The sequence below is a fragment of the Ammodytes marinus genome (assembly GCF_949987685.1).
Source record: "Ammodytes marinus genome assembly, chromosome: 7".
Classification (NCBI taxonomy): Eukaryota; Metazoa; Chordata; class Actinopteri; order Uranoscopiformes; family Ammodytidae; genus Ammodytes; species Ammodytes marinus.
In genome coordinates this window covers 17,070,550-17,086,398 of record NC_137211.1, presented here as the reverse complement: position 1 = coordinate 17,086,398, position 15,849 = coordinate 17,070,550, and the positions used below count along the sequence as shown (strand labels likewise).

General features: G+C 41.0%; 1 protein-coding gene across 1 annotated transcript in view; it reads right to left on the bottom strand.

Annotated features, from left to right (window-relative positions):
* The window catches only part of LOC307253104 (membrane-associated guanylate kinase, WW and PDZ domain-containing protein 1-like), a 92,833-nt gene extending 78,294 nt beyond the window's left edge, over positions 1-14,539 (bottom strand). The window contains exon 1 of the mRNA XM_080030975.1: positions 14,134-14,539. Within this exon, the coding sequence (XP_079887101.1) occupies positions 14,134-14,431 (298 nt within the window). The 5' untranslated portion in view covers positions 14,432-14,539. The remainder of the gene's footprint in view (positions 1-14,133) is intronic.
* Between the last annotated feature and the right edge of the window lie 1,310 nt (positions 14,540-15,849).

Sequence of the window (15,849 nt, the reverse complement as noted above, 5' to 3'; positions counted from 1 at the left end):
AACACATGGACTCTTTTTTTCATGTTAAAGCTTTTTCTTATTCTACTACGAAAGCAGCTACAATCTTGTTTTTTTTTCATTATCTCTGCATCGGTCCTTAAAAGGTACACACCTTAAAGAAAATACAGAGCTTCACACACAATAGCAGAGAGACCTTTCCTTTAAACAGTAATCATGTTTATTTTGTGGCATGTTGCGCTGCTACTGTGACTAACTCAAACCACCACAACCGGAACACAAGCTTCTTGACAGAAATGAGAATATCAGATGGGGGACACTAGTTCCTGCAAAGCGGCTTTGATTTAGATAAAACGTCATTCCACCTGCCACAAGAGGCAGATATATGATGTGAATGGAGGAGATGATGTGGATGTTTGGGACGACCACTCCCACCATGCACACAGATTCACAGAGCTTACACAGGCATTTAGGAGCCTCTTTTCCACCTGTTTGAAGTTGTCAGTCCTCTTGAGTGATTTGAACTTTTTCACCTTTTCCAAGGTAAAGATGTGAGCCAGATCATGGGAAAACTGGTCAGGTTCCTTTAAATCTTTAACATCAAAGCTTGCTCTGCTACCTGACTCCAGCTCCTGTTTGTTTGTGGTTGGGATTAGGTGTAACATGAATAAGTGGAATCTCTCTCTCAAGTTTACATCTCTATTGCCTAAAGACAGATATCTACCGATATTACGATATGACCGAAAACTGTAAAACAATTTTTATATCCTAAAATACTCCAATCTGTTAATGACGGCCTGTGTGGAGATGGTTGCTTCAAATAATGTCTGAAACTAGTGACACATTTTGCAGAGAAGAAAATTAACAAACTGACTTTTATCACATTCACATTTGTATAGATCTGAGGCACTCGGAGGGTTATTTCATGCAACTTCAGAGAAAATAATCTCTCCATGTTACTCTTCAAATGACTTATTACCTTTACACAATTACCATAGTAGTTGTGAAATATTATTTATATGATCAGGTTTCTCATTAATTCCAACATATATTTACAGTAATTAATGTAGAACATCTGTTTTTAAAATAATTTTAAACAACATGAATAGCAATATTAAATCCATTTAACCAAAAGAAGTCACAACAGGCCCTTGTCTGTCGTCATATATAATTCTACCACTAGAGGGCTCCTAGCATGAGATTATACTGTATTTGTATTGACAACAGGATCACCTAACACATTTCTGAAATGCAGTAACCTCTTGCTCTTTTGTATAAATAAATGTCTGTGTTTTTGTTGTCATCTGACTCCATAAAACAGTGATCCGAAACATTTTAGAAAAGCTAACGTCCCACTTTGCCAGGAAACTTCCTCTGTTGCACAGGAAGTGAAGCATTTTAAGAAGAGGAAACAAAACGGTAGTTTGTTCGGGATAAATATACAAAGCTACAATCCACATTAAATGCACTTTCTTTTTTCAAGCTACTGCACATCTTATATGTATATTCAGTTAAGTCATATGAATAAGACAAAGAAAACCAGCCGATCCTCAAAGCTGAGAAACTGGTGAAATTATAAATTGTGATGCTTTTCGGCTTGTGACATTTGAAAAGATCCCCTATGGCACTAGTTGGTTTCATAAGACATTTGTTTCCCCTTTTTCACATTTCATAGACAAATTAAAAATCAAAAGAATAAATTGGCACAATAATCATTAGTTTCAGATATAGCACAGGCTATTAAAATGTAAATACAAAAATACTTTGATTTGCAGTTCTTGAAGATATTGATGGATGGAATAAAAGTACGTAAATGAGTCATACATGATTTACTGTCCAATAACAAGTATTTCTGCTTTATCCATGACTGAATGTTGTAGTAATGGTTGCCAGGTTCTTTGACAACATTCCAGGGGACAAAATGTAACATGAAATTGCCTCTCAATCCTTCTTCTCCTCAATCTTCTGCTGTTTCAATAAAGTGAGCTGTGGCCCATTAGGAGAACTAAATGTGCCAGTTACCACAAAAATGAGGACGGTCCAAGTGTGAGCACGTTAACCCATACAACATTACATCACCAACCCTTTAAATGAAGCCATTAAATATTAACAAGATGTGTCCTGCCAACAGAAAAGCTACAGTCATAAGAACTAATCTTAGGTTATTCAGTGCCATTTATTTAGCTGTTGCCTTACTTATTACTGTCCATCTGTGGCCATCAAGTTGCAGGATAACATCTCAACACGTTTTACTCGCACGTACAGTCAGAAGCAGTGCTCTCAGATTAAACAGCAGTGTGAACATAAGCATCAGCATATCAGACGATATAGTGCATAAAGCGATTTATACACTGGTAAACCAGGCAGAGTCGGGTCAGCCTCTCAAGAGCTTATGAGCAACCTGAATCTCTGGAGATTGACGGACTAGGAGGAGGGGAGGGATAGAGAGATCAGCAGCATGAGAAATCCTCTAAGGATCATCTACAAACCTTTCACCTCGGCTGAACAACTCACCAGGGTTTATATAATAAGAATAATGCTACAAGTGTAGCAGCATTTGTAGCTCAGACAGTTCCTTAATAGATTTATTTTTTCAATGCTGCTTCAATTTGAAATTCAGCTTGATGACAGAGGTCCTTTTGGGAAAATTAGAACGTTTCTTACACTGCACGCTATTTGCATCTTCAGGAGGGTATAATTACTGTGCCTAAAATACCACAACAAATCCAAAGTAACAGGCTAAAAGTAGAACTATGATTCATGTGTATGAATCGGAGTCTGTAATAGTGTGTAATCCCTTCCAGATGTGTGAATCTAGGAGGAACACAGCTTAAATGTCAATTTATCTGCACTATACGAGACTCTCTTGCAGTGAACGTGTGTGTGTGTGTGTGTGTGTGTGTGTGTGTGTGTGTGTGTGTGTGTGTGTGTGTGTGTGTGTGTGTGTGTGTGTGTGTGTGTGTGTGTGTGTGTGTGTGTGTGAGTGTGTGTGTGTGTGTGTGTGTGTGTGAGTGTGTGTGAGTGTGTGTGTGTGTGTGTGTGTGTGTGTGTGTGTGTCTGTTTGACTGACTTAGGAGCATGTGTGAGTGGGAAGGTCACTGCACATGGATATTAGTGCAGCTGAGTAAGATAGAATGAGAGAGAGTATCTAATGGCAAGCCCTTAAAGCTGTATGTTTCTAGGTACATTTTAATTTTTGGATCACCCAATTTAAATCATCATAATTTGTAAGGCAGGGTGGAGACTACAGACTCACAGTCAGCCAGTGTTTCCCACTAATGTATCATTCCGTGGCGGGCCGCCACACTTTCATTTTTTTTTTTTAATTTAAATTTTTTTTTTTTTTTTTTTTTTTATATATGTATGTAGCGGCTTTTACTTTGAGTAAAGATCCCTGCACAGATAATAGCATTTTCTTTTTAAGAAAAAGCATATTGTGAGCTATCCTTTGTGATTGTAGTCACAGTTATTTGAGTACTAGTAATTCAACAATCTAATAAAACAACAGGGCGCTTGTGTTCACTCTTTTGAACCACAGGTAACCACCACCTTTGCTTCATTTTTTTGATGGCTCAAATGTGTATCATAGAAAATTATTTATTAATTAACCATTGATAAGTGTGTTAAACTCCATCTTAATCACCATTTATATAGGAATAGTGTTCCTCAAAGTACACCAGATTGATGCATTTAACATTTAAAATTTAAAAGGAACAACATTTTCTTCCGGGGGAGCATACCCCCGGACCCCCCTAGGGGGGTCCGGGGGTATGCTCACAGAAACAGAGAATGCATCTAGACTAGGGTTGCTGGACGGGTCCCGGGATTTCGGGATTCCCGTGAAATGAGTCAGTCCGGGAGTACCGGAAATTGGCCGCGGGACCCGTCCTCCCGTTTTTTTTTTTTTTTTTAGATTTTTTTGAGGGGGGATATATTTTTAAATATTATTTAGACAGGCAGGCATACGAAATACCAGCGCCTCTACAATACTGAAAGTGCTGTGTCCGAGGAAGAGTCTGATGATACCCAAGAATATGCGTATCAGCCAGAGCTTAAGCGAGCAGACGATGACCCAGAGCCTTACTGCACATCTGCAGCAGGCAGTCATTAGCCTCGTTAGAGATGTCGCCGTCTTGCTCAGACCTGCGCAATTATGACGCTCGGCTTGCTGAGCGCACAGCATTTTTGTTGTGCGCTCAGCAAGACGGGCTTCATGGTTGCGCAGGTCTGAGCAAGACGGCTCCAAGTCGAACGAGGCTAATGACTGCATGCAATGTCCCGAGCCAGACCAGAGGTATGGGAATGACCTCCTCAAAATAATTTCAAACGAGTTTGCGCTCTTCGAGGCAACCAAAGAGCGACCCAAACACCTGCAGCAGCTCTACTCTGCACTTTCCACCATACAGCCGACGTCCGTGGAAGAAAGAGCGTTCTCGGTGTGCGGTCAGTTCGTGACAAAGCTCAGAAACAGGCTGAGCAGTGTCTCTTGAAGTCACACTTCATGAAAATAAAAGCAAGGAAAGCTGGAAAGTAGTCTTGCTTAGCGTGTCAGTTTGAATAGGCTGTTAGTTCTGTCATGTCTTATTTCACACGTTAAGAGCAATCGGTAGTGCATTTTTTGTTATTTGCCTATCCTTTGGAAAATATTCAATTTAAACTGATTTCGTTCATAGAAATAAAAATAGATTGTTTGAAATACATTTGTTCGCCAAACACCGTTTTTTGGCCATGTTTTGATATTGAACCTCTGTGAATTTTTTTTCGTATTTTCTTCATAAAAACACCGTTTTCAATAGGCATCTTCTGGAAAATATTTTGCCTAATTTGAATGGCTTTTCTTCATGTTATTTAAGTAGAAATAAAACGTGATGTAATATAGCGTTGTTCTGCTGCATTTATTTATCTATTTGCATTGATTTAGTCCCATTAAAGTAGTATTAAAGGGCAATAATGGTTTCAACGGGAAATCCCGGGAAATCCCGTGAGGAGCTCTGAAATCCCGGGATTTGAAAAGGGGCCATTTCGGGAAATTTCAGCAACCCTAATCTAGACTAACCTAATAAATTAATTCAGCTATGCTGGTGGCATTGGCTCTAGTGACGGAAATGTTCCACAAATTGTCCAAACTGAAACCGTTATCCAAATGCTGGATTTCCATGAAACTTTGGTGCTCTACAGAGTATGATTATTATAATAATAATAATGTGTTCTTCTAGTGAAAATGTTTTTTTTTTCAAAATGCTGGTGGTGAATTAGCTTACCGCATGTTTATGCAAACACGCATAACGTTGGTGAAGTTGAAGTTGGAGTCAAAAGCCAGCCATAACAGAGAGGAACAAGACATGATATGTGCATATGGATAGTAGGCTATATCCTGGAAAATATGCATAGTGTTGCATCTATTTGTTTACATGAATAAAGACAGAAATAGTTGTGTAACAGACAGAATTTAGATGAAAGTTCAACCCTGCTTGCTTTCTCACATCCTAACAGATGGCCAATTGTTGTATGAAGTGTTTAAAGTGGTTAATGAAGTGGGTATGAATGACGAATTATCAGTCTAGGAAAGTTACAGAAATGGTCCCACACAGTTCCTCTTGATCCGACGTCAGAAAGGTGTGGTTAGGTTAGTTTTTTATTGCCCTCAGACAATAGACTGTTACTGTAAAAACAAACATTTTCTAAGGCTTTGCAATTAAATGAAACCGATAAGTATTTCAATATAATTATCCTGAATAGGAATTTAAAACAATTTCTATCAAATTGTTATACAAGCAAACCACCCAAAATGCACCCTAACACTAATTGCCAGCTGCCATTAAACAGAAGTAGCATAAGATGGACAGACAATCATGTCGCAGAAATGAAAGATAGGCTGGCAGGCTTGTTGTTGGAGCGGAATAGCAATACATGGTAATCAGGGATTGGACACCAAAGAAAACACAGCCCAGCTTTAAGAAGGAGGAAGCAATTGTGGACTTGTACCTTCACTTCAGTAGTTAGGCGTAAACTAAAGGCTTTTTGCTATCTGACAAAAAACTGAGCATTGTGAAGTGCAAAGTGTGCCAAAGACATGTGCCAGCTAACACCGGCAACAACACACACCTGTAATATCATTTAAAATTATATTACCCATTTGAAAAAAACTGTAAGTAAATTACAGATCACAATTAACCATTTGGTTTCCTCAGATCTCACTTAGGAGCAAAAATCAACCTTTACTTGAAAGAAATACTATTTTGACATTTCATGATCAACTGATGAACATCTTTGTCACACAATGTTATCATGATACAAATGACCATAAGGAATAACTACTTTTCCGGTTTGTGAATTGTGGAAACTTCTAAAACATATAAATAAACAAATAAATAAAACTATTAAGTGTTCAAAGCCAATTAATAATTAATTTAATTTGGTAGAATAAGGAAAATGCATGCATTCAATACTTAAAATAGATGCTAGGATCAATAATATGATCTAAAAAGTAATTTAATAATAAGGACAAAACGTTACATGAGATAAGGTCAAGCTTTGCGCAGAGCAAAACTGATGGGAGTCCTTGTTAAAGTTAAAGTCGGAACTGTTTTACAACTGGAAGATTTTGTAATTACTGGTAGTAAACTCTGCAAATTCCCACGGTACCTAAGTTGAAAGTACAATTTTCTATCTGCAACAAGAAAAAAAAGCGTAGTAAACACGTCTCAGTCGAGGACTGTTAGAGGGGAAACATGATGCATGTGAACTCCACAGGACACAAAAGTACTGTATTTTAGACCTCCCCTGGAGGCTCTCCATGCTTCTTACTGATAGTGTGCTGTAATGACATACTGTGGATTTACACTGATATCATCTTTACATTCCGTAAAGCAGATTTTTTTTTCTAAAATGTAAGCTCCGCCCTACATTGTATGAGTATTGACAAAAAGTACCCAGAATGAAAACAGTCAGGCGCTACCTGATTCACAAAAGCCAAAATGGAAGAATGTGTTTGTTCGTGTGTGTGTGTGTGTGTGTGTGTGTGTGCGTGTGTGTGTGTGTGTGTGTGTATGAGTGTGTGTATGAGTGTGTGTGTGTGTGTGTGTGTGTGTGTGTGTGTGTGTGTGTGTGTGTGTGTCTGCACTTCTTTCAGCTTCCAAGCAAAACACAAGTATGCTTTCTGCTAAAAACAAGCCTCTCCAAGACATTTGTTTGGATAAACTAGATTCTAACGCGCCCCACACACATCCTACCTCTACTGCGCGTCTACCTCGCGTCTGCGTCTGACTTTTGGTCACAGACTGTGAAATCAACGTAGAGCGAGCACACATCCAACCTCAGACGCACTGCTGAGGCGCGTCGGAGGCACGTCTGCAGCGACACTCCCCTTCACCTCAGGAGGCTCGCCTATTTTTTTCTGAGAGCAGCGCGTCTCTCTCGCGTCTCTGTGCTTTAACTGATAGAGAAATACTCTACTGACAGTCATACCAGCAGCATTCACTCTAGTTACACGTTTACCCGGTGTGTTTATTTCAAAATAAAACATCCCTCAGTCGTATACGCGAATAATCCCTTTATTTCACGATTTAATTGTGCAATCAAAATCCGAGGGATTTAAAACCTAATTTTCAATTAGTTCTGGCATTTCATTTTTGGATAAATGACACATATAGAGATCCAATATAGTGAAGAAATAAAAAAGATCATGATGAGCGCAACAGTTTTCCGTTGCTCTATCTGTGTCTACGGCCTTCTTCTTCCCCGACCACACCCCCCTCTCTCTCTCCCGTATAAATCAGTAAAGTGATTTTTGAAATACTCTGCTGAGAGTCATTTTGACTTCATACTGGCAGCTTTCGCTGTAGTTTCACCATTTCCTGGTGTGTCCCCTTCAAAATAAAACTTCCAACCAGCGAAAATATGGCAAAAAAAAAGAAAAAAAATGGCAATGGGGCGCACGGATTACTGTCCAGACTCAATATAAATCATATGCATCATAGATGACATGAAAGAACTTCATTTTTAATGGGAATTATCTATGAAAACTCTATGTAGAAAGATAGGGCTTTTAGAAGCAGCGCTGCAGCAGCAGCTGCTGAGACGTTGCATGTGTGTCCGAGAAAAGTCCGAGAGAGGCAGCAGTAAGGTAAGGCGACGCGCTCCAGAGGTAGACGCAGGATGTGTGTGGGGCGCGTAAGAATGGCAAAAACTTGAATTGAATCAGGCTTTGACTAGACATCTAATGCCAGCTTTTTGACATTTGATATTTTTCAATACCCTGGGCTACTGGCTCATGAGGTTTGATCTAAACGTTGAACAATGGATTCCTCTGCCCACTGGAGTATTAATATCCACTCCACTGATGGTTGTTCCTTGTTACCCCTCTGGGCTGCATTTCATTCCAACCTCATTGTTACAACACCTGAGGCAAAGTCTCTGAATTACACAGCCATTTGTTCAAGCTTAAATGACACAAGCTGCTTGTGTGTGGTGGAGCTGCTCCTTCACTGGTACACAGCAAATTCGTGAGTGTTAATTTAACACCCAGGGTGTCAAATTTAACACCAGCAAAGTGTCTATATGTGTCCACACTCAACAGTGTTAAAGTAACACTTTTAAAAATGTTAAACAGGTAACACTAATTTTTTGTTAATCTAACACTTCTCATTGTTAAAATTGAAAAATCTACTTACTTTCTCAAAGTTATCTTCCAATGTCAGCTCCAGATATGAAAGAAAATGGCGGTTGGTATGGTAAATGGTAAAAATGGTAAATGGACTTGTATAGCGCTATATCTCCGTTTATCACAGACTCAAAGCGCTTTACATTGTTTTTTGTACACATTCACCCAGTCACACACACATTCATACACCGATAGCAGCAGCTACCACGCAGGGTAGGCTTAGCACTAGGGTGCACTAGGGTGCTAAGCTAACTAAGCTAACTATCGGGAGCAATTTGGGGTTCAGTGTCTTGCCCAGGGACACTTCGACATGTGGCGGGGAGACGGGGGATCGAACCTCCGACCCTGCACACCAGAGGCGAACGCCCTACCCACTTCGCCACTGCCGCCCCAAAGAGAAGGAGAATGATTTGTAGGCGTGGCTAGTATCTACGTCATGACCAAATTTAACGACGATGTAAACAACACCCAGATTTGACAACTTAATCTTCTCAAAAAAATTACAAGCAGTGTCATTTTGTCCCCCAGCGGTGTTAATACAACACCAACACTCTATATTTAACACCAACACCCACCATTTAACACCGACGTATTTGCTGTGTATGCTTCCATTATAAGCAGTGTTGGCGAGTTGACTCCATCAAGACCAAAGGAAAAATTCAAAGGTATGAACCTTGAAAAATAAACATAACACATGCTAATAGGCCTATTTAAACACTTCATTAGAAGAAATCCACATTGGAATTTCATACAATGTCAAACTCTCAGTCACTCTGAGTTTGTGCTGAGATCCCTCACTGCCGCCTGAAACACAAGAGCTCATAGAAGGGATGGTAGATGTGGAAGAAAAAGGAACTAGCAGAGGGTGCATAGAGAAGTAGCAGAAATAGTCGCAGCATTCGTGTCACAAACCACTGAGAAGTCTTCCAGGGATATACTCATGTAGTCAGTTGCACTTAATCAAGACTGACAAATCTTAATACTTGAGAAAATATAAGGGACTTGCACTCTTGGACAAGCAATCACAGAGGATATCTGTGTCTACAAAGCCCCACATCCTCTGGATGTGTATAAGCCTTCTTAACAGGCTTATATTCCCCGGCACCGGACAGGAGGGTGTTAGTTGTAAAACTAGCAGAGGCTGGTATTGCGTCTACGGTGCCCACCATCTCTACCATTGTGTCCTTGAGCAAGACACTTAACCCCAAAACTGCTCCAGGGGCGCTGTACTGCGGCTGACCCTGCGCTCTGACCCCCTCCGAAGTGTGGTAACTTGAGAGGGGATATGCGAAAAGACGAATTTCAATGTGCCTCGTGTACAACTGACAAATAAAGATAACTTAACTTAACTTAACATGCACAAAGAACACAACGCAATTTTATTGACACAACTTAGTGCAATTTTTACACAACAGAGCTGTTTTCAGATGCGTTAGAAATAAAACAGAAATATTAAAACATATTTTCTTAGCAATAGTGATTTTCTAGAAAAAAATAAATAAATAATACTGTATATGTATCATTGGGTTTTGTTATAACTTATGTACGGACTTTCTGTTTCAGGCTGACAATGTTGGTGCTGTAATTTATTTATGTATGATCTGCGTCGGTTTGTACTATCATTTCAAATCCAGCAACCCCATTGGCTATTGAGGCCTGATGTTCTTAGCCGTTGCTGATGTCCCATCCGCCAATTATTTATGCACTCCATACGGTACTGTGTCTTCACTATGTCTATGAAAGCCATATTTTCATCATGTTTTCCACAGTTTAATGTTTGAATGGTGATCTTTTAACTAGCATTTGGTCCCGCCCTCATCACAGTGGTTGAATGGCCTCTGACTCAGTATGTACTCCAAAAATTTGCATAACTTTAATGGATGGTTTATATTTCATTATATCAAAAGTGAGAATAATCCACATTGGTGTTTTGAAGTATTGTACCTCTTTAACTGCCTTTTACACTTGGAGGTGGGTTGCACTCCGGGTTTTGCTCAAGGACACTTCAGCAGGATAGAACGTATCAATGATAAAACAGATGGTCTCGCTAATCACTATGCCATCCTGTTGCCAAGGAGTGAGCAGGGTGACGGGGAGAGAGCAAGAGGTGACCTGCAAGGAGGGTTGAAACTGGAAAGAAAAAGTCTGGAAGTTTATCCGGGGTGTAGCACTGAACTCCTGGCCCACACTTCTCAGGAATGCCTGGCATCCAGCAGGCTGCCTTGATCCCCCCTGGCTAGGTTCGTGTGAAGGTAAGCTCTAAGTCGCTCAAAGTCAGTTTGTCCCAAAAGATCAGACAGGACCCATGGCCAAACCCACCCATGATCAGAGCACCATAAAACCCCCAGACTCCTTTTAGGGATTGGTTTGTGGTTTCACTTTAAAAAGGTAAAAACAAATTAAAAAAAAACACTCAAATTCCAGAAATTTGCCTAAATAGAGCAACTAAAACGCTGTTGTTCACAGCAATGTCTTGTATTGTAATACATGCATATACTTTGCATTGGCTCTATTTTGAATCAACCCGTATCCTCCTAATAATGTTATATGATCTGATGAACAAGCTTTAACCTTGCGGCTGTTATCAGGTGCAGAGTCAAGAGTATTACACACTGGATTCAACTGATGATAAAAGATAATAGTTCCACTGGTGGCTCAAAGTCTTAACGTGTCTGAAAGAACTCCCTTTGTACTTTAACTTCAGAATGATGCCATACCCATTCATCATTGTTCACCTGGAACTCTGTAAACAAAGCACTATTAATGTTATTTTATTTCAAGGGACCACAGCGGTAAAGGGTTAGGGTTTTGTTGCACAGTCACTAATATATTGACAATGAGCGTATTTGTGTTTATCGTGTACTTTCTGTACTGAGTTGAATAAGCACAAGGTGTTGAAACTGTGAGGCTTAGTTCAAATTAAAACAAACACATTCACACAGGAACCCAGCAGAGCAACTCTCTCTCTAAAACTAAACAATAAAGTTGGTCAATTGGACAACAGATTTTGAATGAACAACCACCTGCATGTATCACACACTGTAGCCGAGCATCTGCTGCTTCCTACCACTCCCAAAGTATTTTAGCCGTCTCATCTGTTGCAATACTCTCAATAAGAAGCATCTTGCATTCATTAACTTTTATGTCTCGTGAGTTAGGTTTTCAAATAAAATAAAATAAAATAAAATTTAAATGCTTCTACAATCTACGAGAATTTGACAAGAGGTGTCAACAAAAACAGAGGACACAAACTATAAAAACACGCAGATCAGCAGCATTTATAAAAAGGTAAGCATGTAACATTATCAAGCACCGTGGATGTGACCGGATTGTTGCTCTAATGGCCAGCTATCTATTGTGTTGCTACGGGAAGGAATGAGTAACATTAAATTATAGGATCACAGCTAAACATAAAGAAGACTGTAGCCTCAAAATGCAAAAACAGAAAAGAAAGGTTGACTTAAACGTCATGGTTGAACAAAAGTAACAGTAAGTAAAAGTAAGATTTCAAATGAATACACAATTTTGGTTAAAAGACTAAGACTCAAGGGAAATCAAGTACCAGAATTAACACAAATTCTAGTTTATCAATATACTCTTGTTGCGTGAATAACAAGCTCTGACTGTCACATTCCTTTAATTACTTCCCTATTTGAAGTGTTGTTTACATAGTGGAATAAAAGATCAGGGGTTCGAAACACAGTATTCTACCTCCTGCACAGGAATGCCCAAACTTCACTCATATTGGTTTTTCCTTGTGCATTCCTAAGTTGGAGCCGCACACCTGTGTGTCTGTAGCATACCACATGACGACCTGCCTATCTGCACACACGGATAGAGTTTCCACCTACAGCACTGAGGCGTTGTGGCCTCCTGTAATATGACACACAGCTCTGTTGGAGAGGAGAACCAATCGGTCCCCACAGCCCCTCATCTGGTCTGGGACAGCTTGGATCGCCGTCCCTTGCTCGCTCTGCATCGGAGCCGAACAGACTGGGAGGCACAATGGAGGTCTTGTAAGCTCCTCAGACAGTCAAAGGATATCCCTCTCGTTTAATTACAGAGAAAGACAATCTGTTGACCCATTCAAGAGACTGGGACAAAGCAATGAAGAGGGCTCACCATATTCTCGATTTATTTCTATAGTCATTGTTTGTAAGTGCAAAGTGTTCACATAGGGCTTTAGAATAATTTGAAAAACTGTGCGTGTATATTCAAAAACTCTGACATGGTGCAAGCCTGGTGTGATCGTATGTCAAACAAACGCCTGTTCTGCATACACAAAGCAGCGTTAGCGCTGAGCACTTGTCCCACGGGTCGAGACTTCAGTTCCAGAGGTCAAGTTAATGGACGTACAGTACAATAGAAAGGCCATGATGCCATTCTGAAACTAAACCGCTTTTATATAACACGGTGAATGATTTCCCCACAGAGGAGGCACTGCAAGCTTAGTCAAATACTGTGCGAGTGTGAGAAACCTTTGAAGTAACATTTGATTTAAAAAAAGGTTACAACGGAACATCCAGATTAAAAAAAAACACGCACAATACAGTTGAGCCTCTCGTTTGAATCAGGGAGCTGCATCCCTCTCCCTCTAGCTGTCTGCAAGACAGATGCAGATGCAGCAGACCGTTGGGCAATGAGTCAAGCTCATCCGACACGCAGGGAGAACTCCAAGAAATAAACCCAGCTGCCCATGAGTGGTGTCCCACTCTAACAGAGAAAACATCATTCAGTCACAAAAAGAAATTAGATCTGATTCACTGCTTCTCTTTGTCACTCTTCAAAAGTGAATACATTTTGATTGGACTTGGACACTGCAAAGTTGTGATTGTTATTATTTCACTCTTTCTTGTCATTTCATTGCCCTAACAATCAAAGCGATAGTATAGCAAACAGTTGTCTAAGGCAGAGAAAGTGTGGTGTCATAAGTTTGGAAATGTACTCCAATGTACTCCATTCACCTGTCAAAGAAGCAGCAACCAGCAGGAGACATTGAGTGAACTATGTGTTGGAGTGTATGAAGCTCTGGAGCTTCAGTCACTGTAAGTGGCCTAAACTGTGACCCCGCAGGTCTGGCCCAGAGTGGCTTGAGCAATGTCAGACAAACGAGGGCAGGAGGACTGTCAGGGCAGCTTCATGTCAAAGTCTGTGAAAACTCCAAAGGCTGCTGCTGAGGAGGAGAAGATGAGCAGCAGCATAAACGCACCACTCGTCTGCCCTACTTCACAGGCATCACCATTTTGTGCTGTCTGTTCGTATGAAGCTGTGCCACATGGCCACTATAAAACTATAAAAGTCCCACTGGGATTTCTTAACTCAACTCAACTCCCACATACAATATATAAACACACAAACACAAACACAAACACACACACACACACACACACACACACACACACACACACACACACACACACACACACACACACACACACACACACACACACACACACACACACACACACACACACACACACTTCGGTGGTTTGATCAGTTTCTGTATTGCTTACCTTGACGCACAGACTTCAACCTGACGGGACCTTTGCAACACGTCATCACAGCGAATATGTCATAGAGGGGTAATCCAGACACAGGTATCCCCTCAACCTCTAGGAGCAGCTCCCCTTCGCGCAGTTTACCGTCCTGGTAGACCACAGCATCCTCTCGAACTTGCCCTACGTAGGGGAACTCTCCATTCTCAGCTCCGCCGCTTAGCTCCACATTCAGCTCCCCGCACGCGTCCCGGATCAGCGCACACTCATTCACTTTGGTGACCCAGTGGTTCTTCCTCTGGATGACTTTTGACATGGCGACCCAGGTCCAAAAACCCAAACCCGTTTAGTTCCGCGGAATGGTGCAAAGATCTGCCGATGCATAGCACAGAGATAATCCCGACAGACAGAAAAGTTCAGGGTGTTTGGCTGTCACTCCAAGTTGGAATATTTTCACCCTTCTCCTCCTGAGCCAAGGCATGCTGCTCCCAGCGCGTGTAAAAGACCCCGTGGGTCAAAATCCGGTGGATTGTTGCCGTTGCTGCTGTTGTTGTTTCCGCATCTTTGACAGCAGTAACACACGCTCTGAATCCTCGTATCTAATCCGCTCTCTGATTGCCCGCTTCACATCCAAAGACTCTTCTGTTCTTTAATCTTAGTTCTGCCAAATATTTTTCCTCGTTTTGTTTAAACTTTCGAGTAGGACAAAACTGTTATCTATTAGGCTACCTCCTCCAGGTTGGACTGTTCACACCGGCGGCGCCTTTAAGCAGGTAACACAAGTTCATCCTATTCCTCCGGCGCCGTGGATGGAGAAGTAGTGAAAGGAGGGGCGCATGCGTCCGGCTGCTAGTCCACGAGGGAAAATCCTACCGACCCAACACCCAACACCTAAAGCTCCTCCCCGGCCGCCGGCCCGCACGCGTTTACAACCGCAGTACATCGATCTGTGTGTCTAATCCCCCAGGAGTTCCAGCCTTTAGTCTATATTCATAAATTACAGAACTGCACCGCGGGGACCCGCTTCTCTCTGAACAGGTGTAATATGCTCACACTCTCCAAACCAGTCCCAGCTAGGTGTGCTACACACAACTTCACTGGTGTTTTTTTTCTTATTTTTTCTTTTTTACTGGAGATGTGGTACGAATATATTATACTGTAGGCCTAATGTAGCCCATTTGCTTTAATTTGCTCAACATACCATTAAAGCCATAGTGCGTAACTTTTTTATATACAGTAACATTAATGTTGGTCACATTCAAGTCATCACCAAACAAGTCGACACAAAGTTATTTAAGCCTATCAGCTCCACAAAGCTCTCTGTATTTCTCAGTGTGGCAGCGATTTCAAACTGGTATCGTTTCCTGACACTTGCACAGGAGCTCAGCAAAATCCCAATTAGCGCCCAATAAATGTTTCAGTTGTTGATTCTTCTTCCTGGATGTACAGCAGAAGATACCTGGATGTACAGCAGAAGGGTATACAATACATTTGCGATCATCAAACGCGCCGACAGTGTTGTTCAGTATTGCTCTTGGGGGCAACTGAAGTTACGCATTATAGCTTTAATATTCCTCACATAGACAAAGCTGTTTGGATAGTGATGCGCATCTATTCATCGTGCACCAAAGTCTGTCTGGTTTTACCTGTTTTTTTGTCACTGTCCTCGGACCCTCAATAAGGAAAAAATCCCCAAAAAACCTTAACAGGGGAAAAGGACAGACGGTACGACAT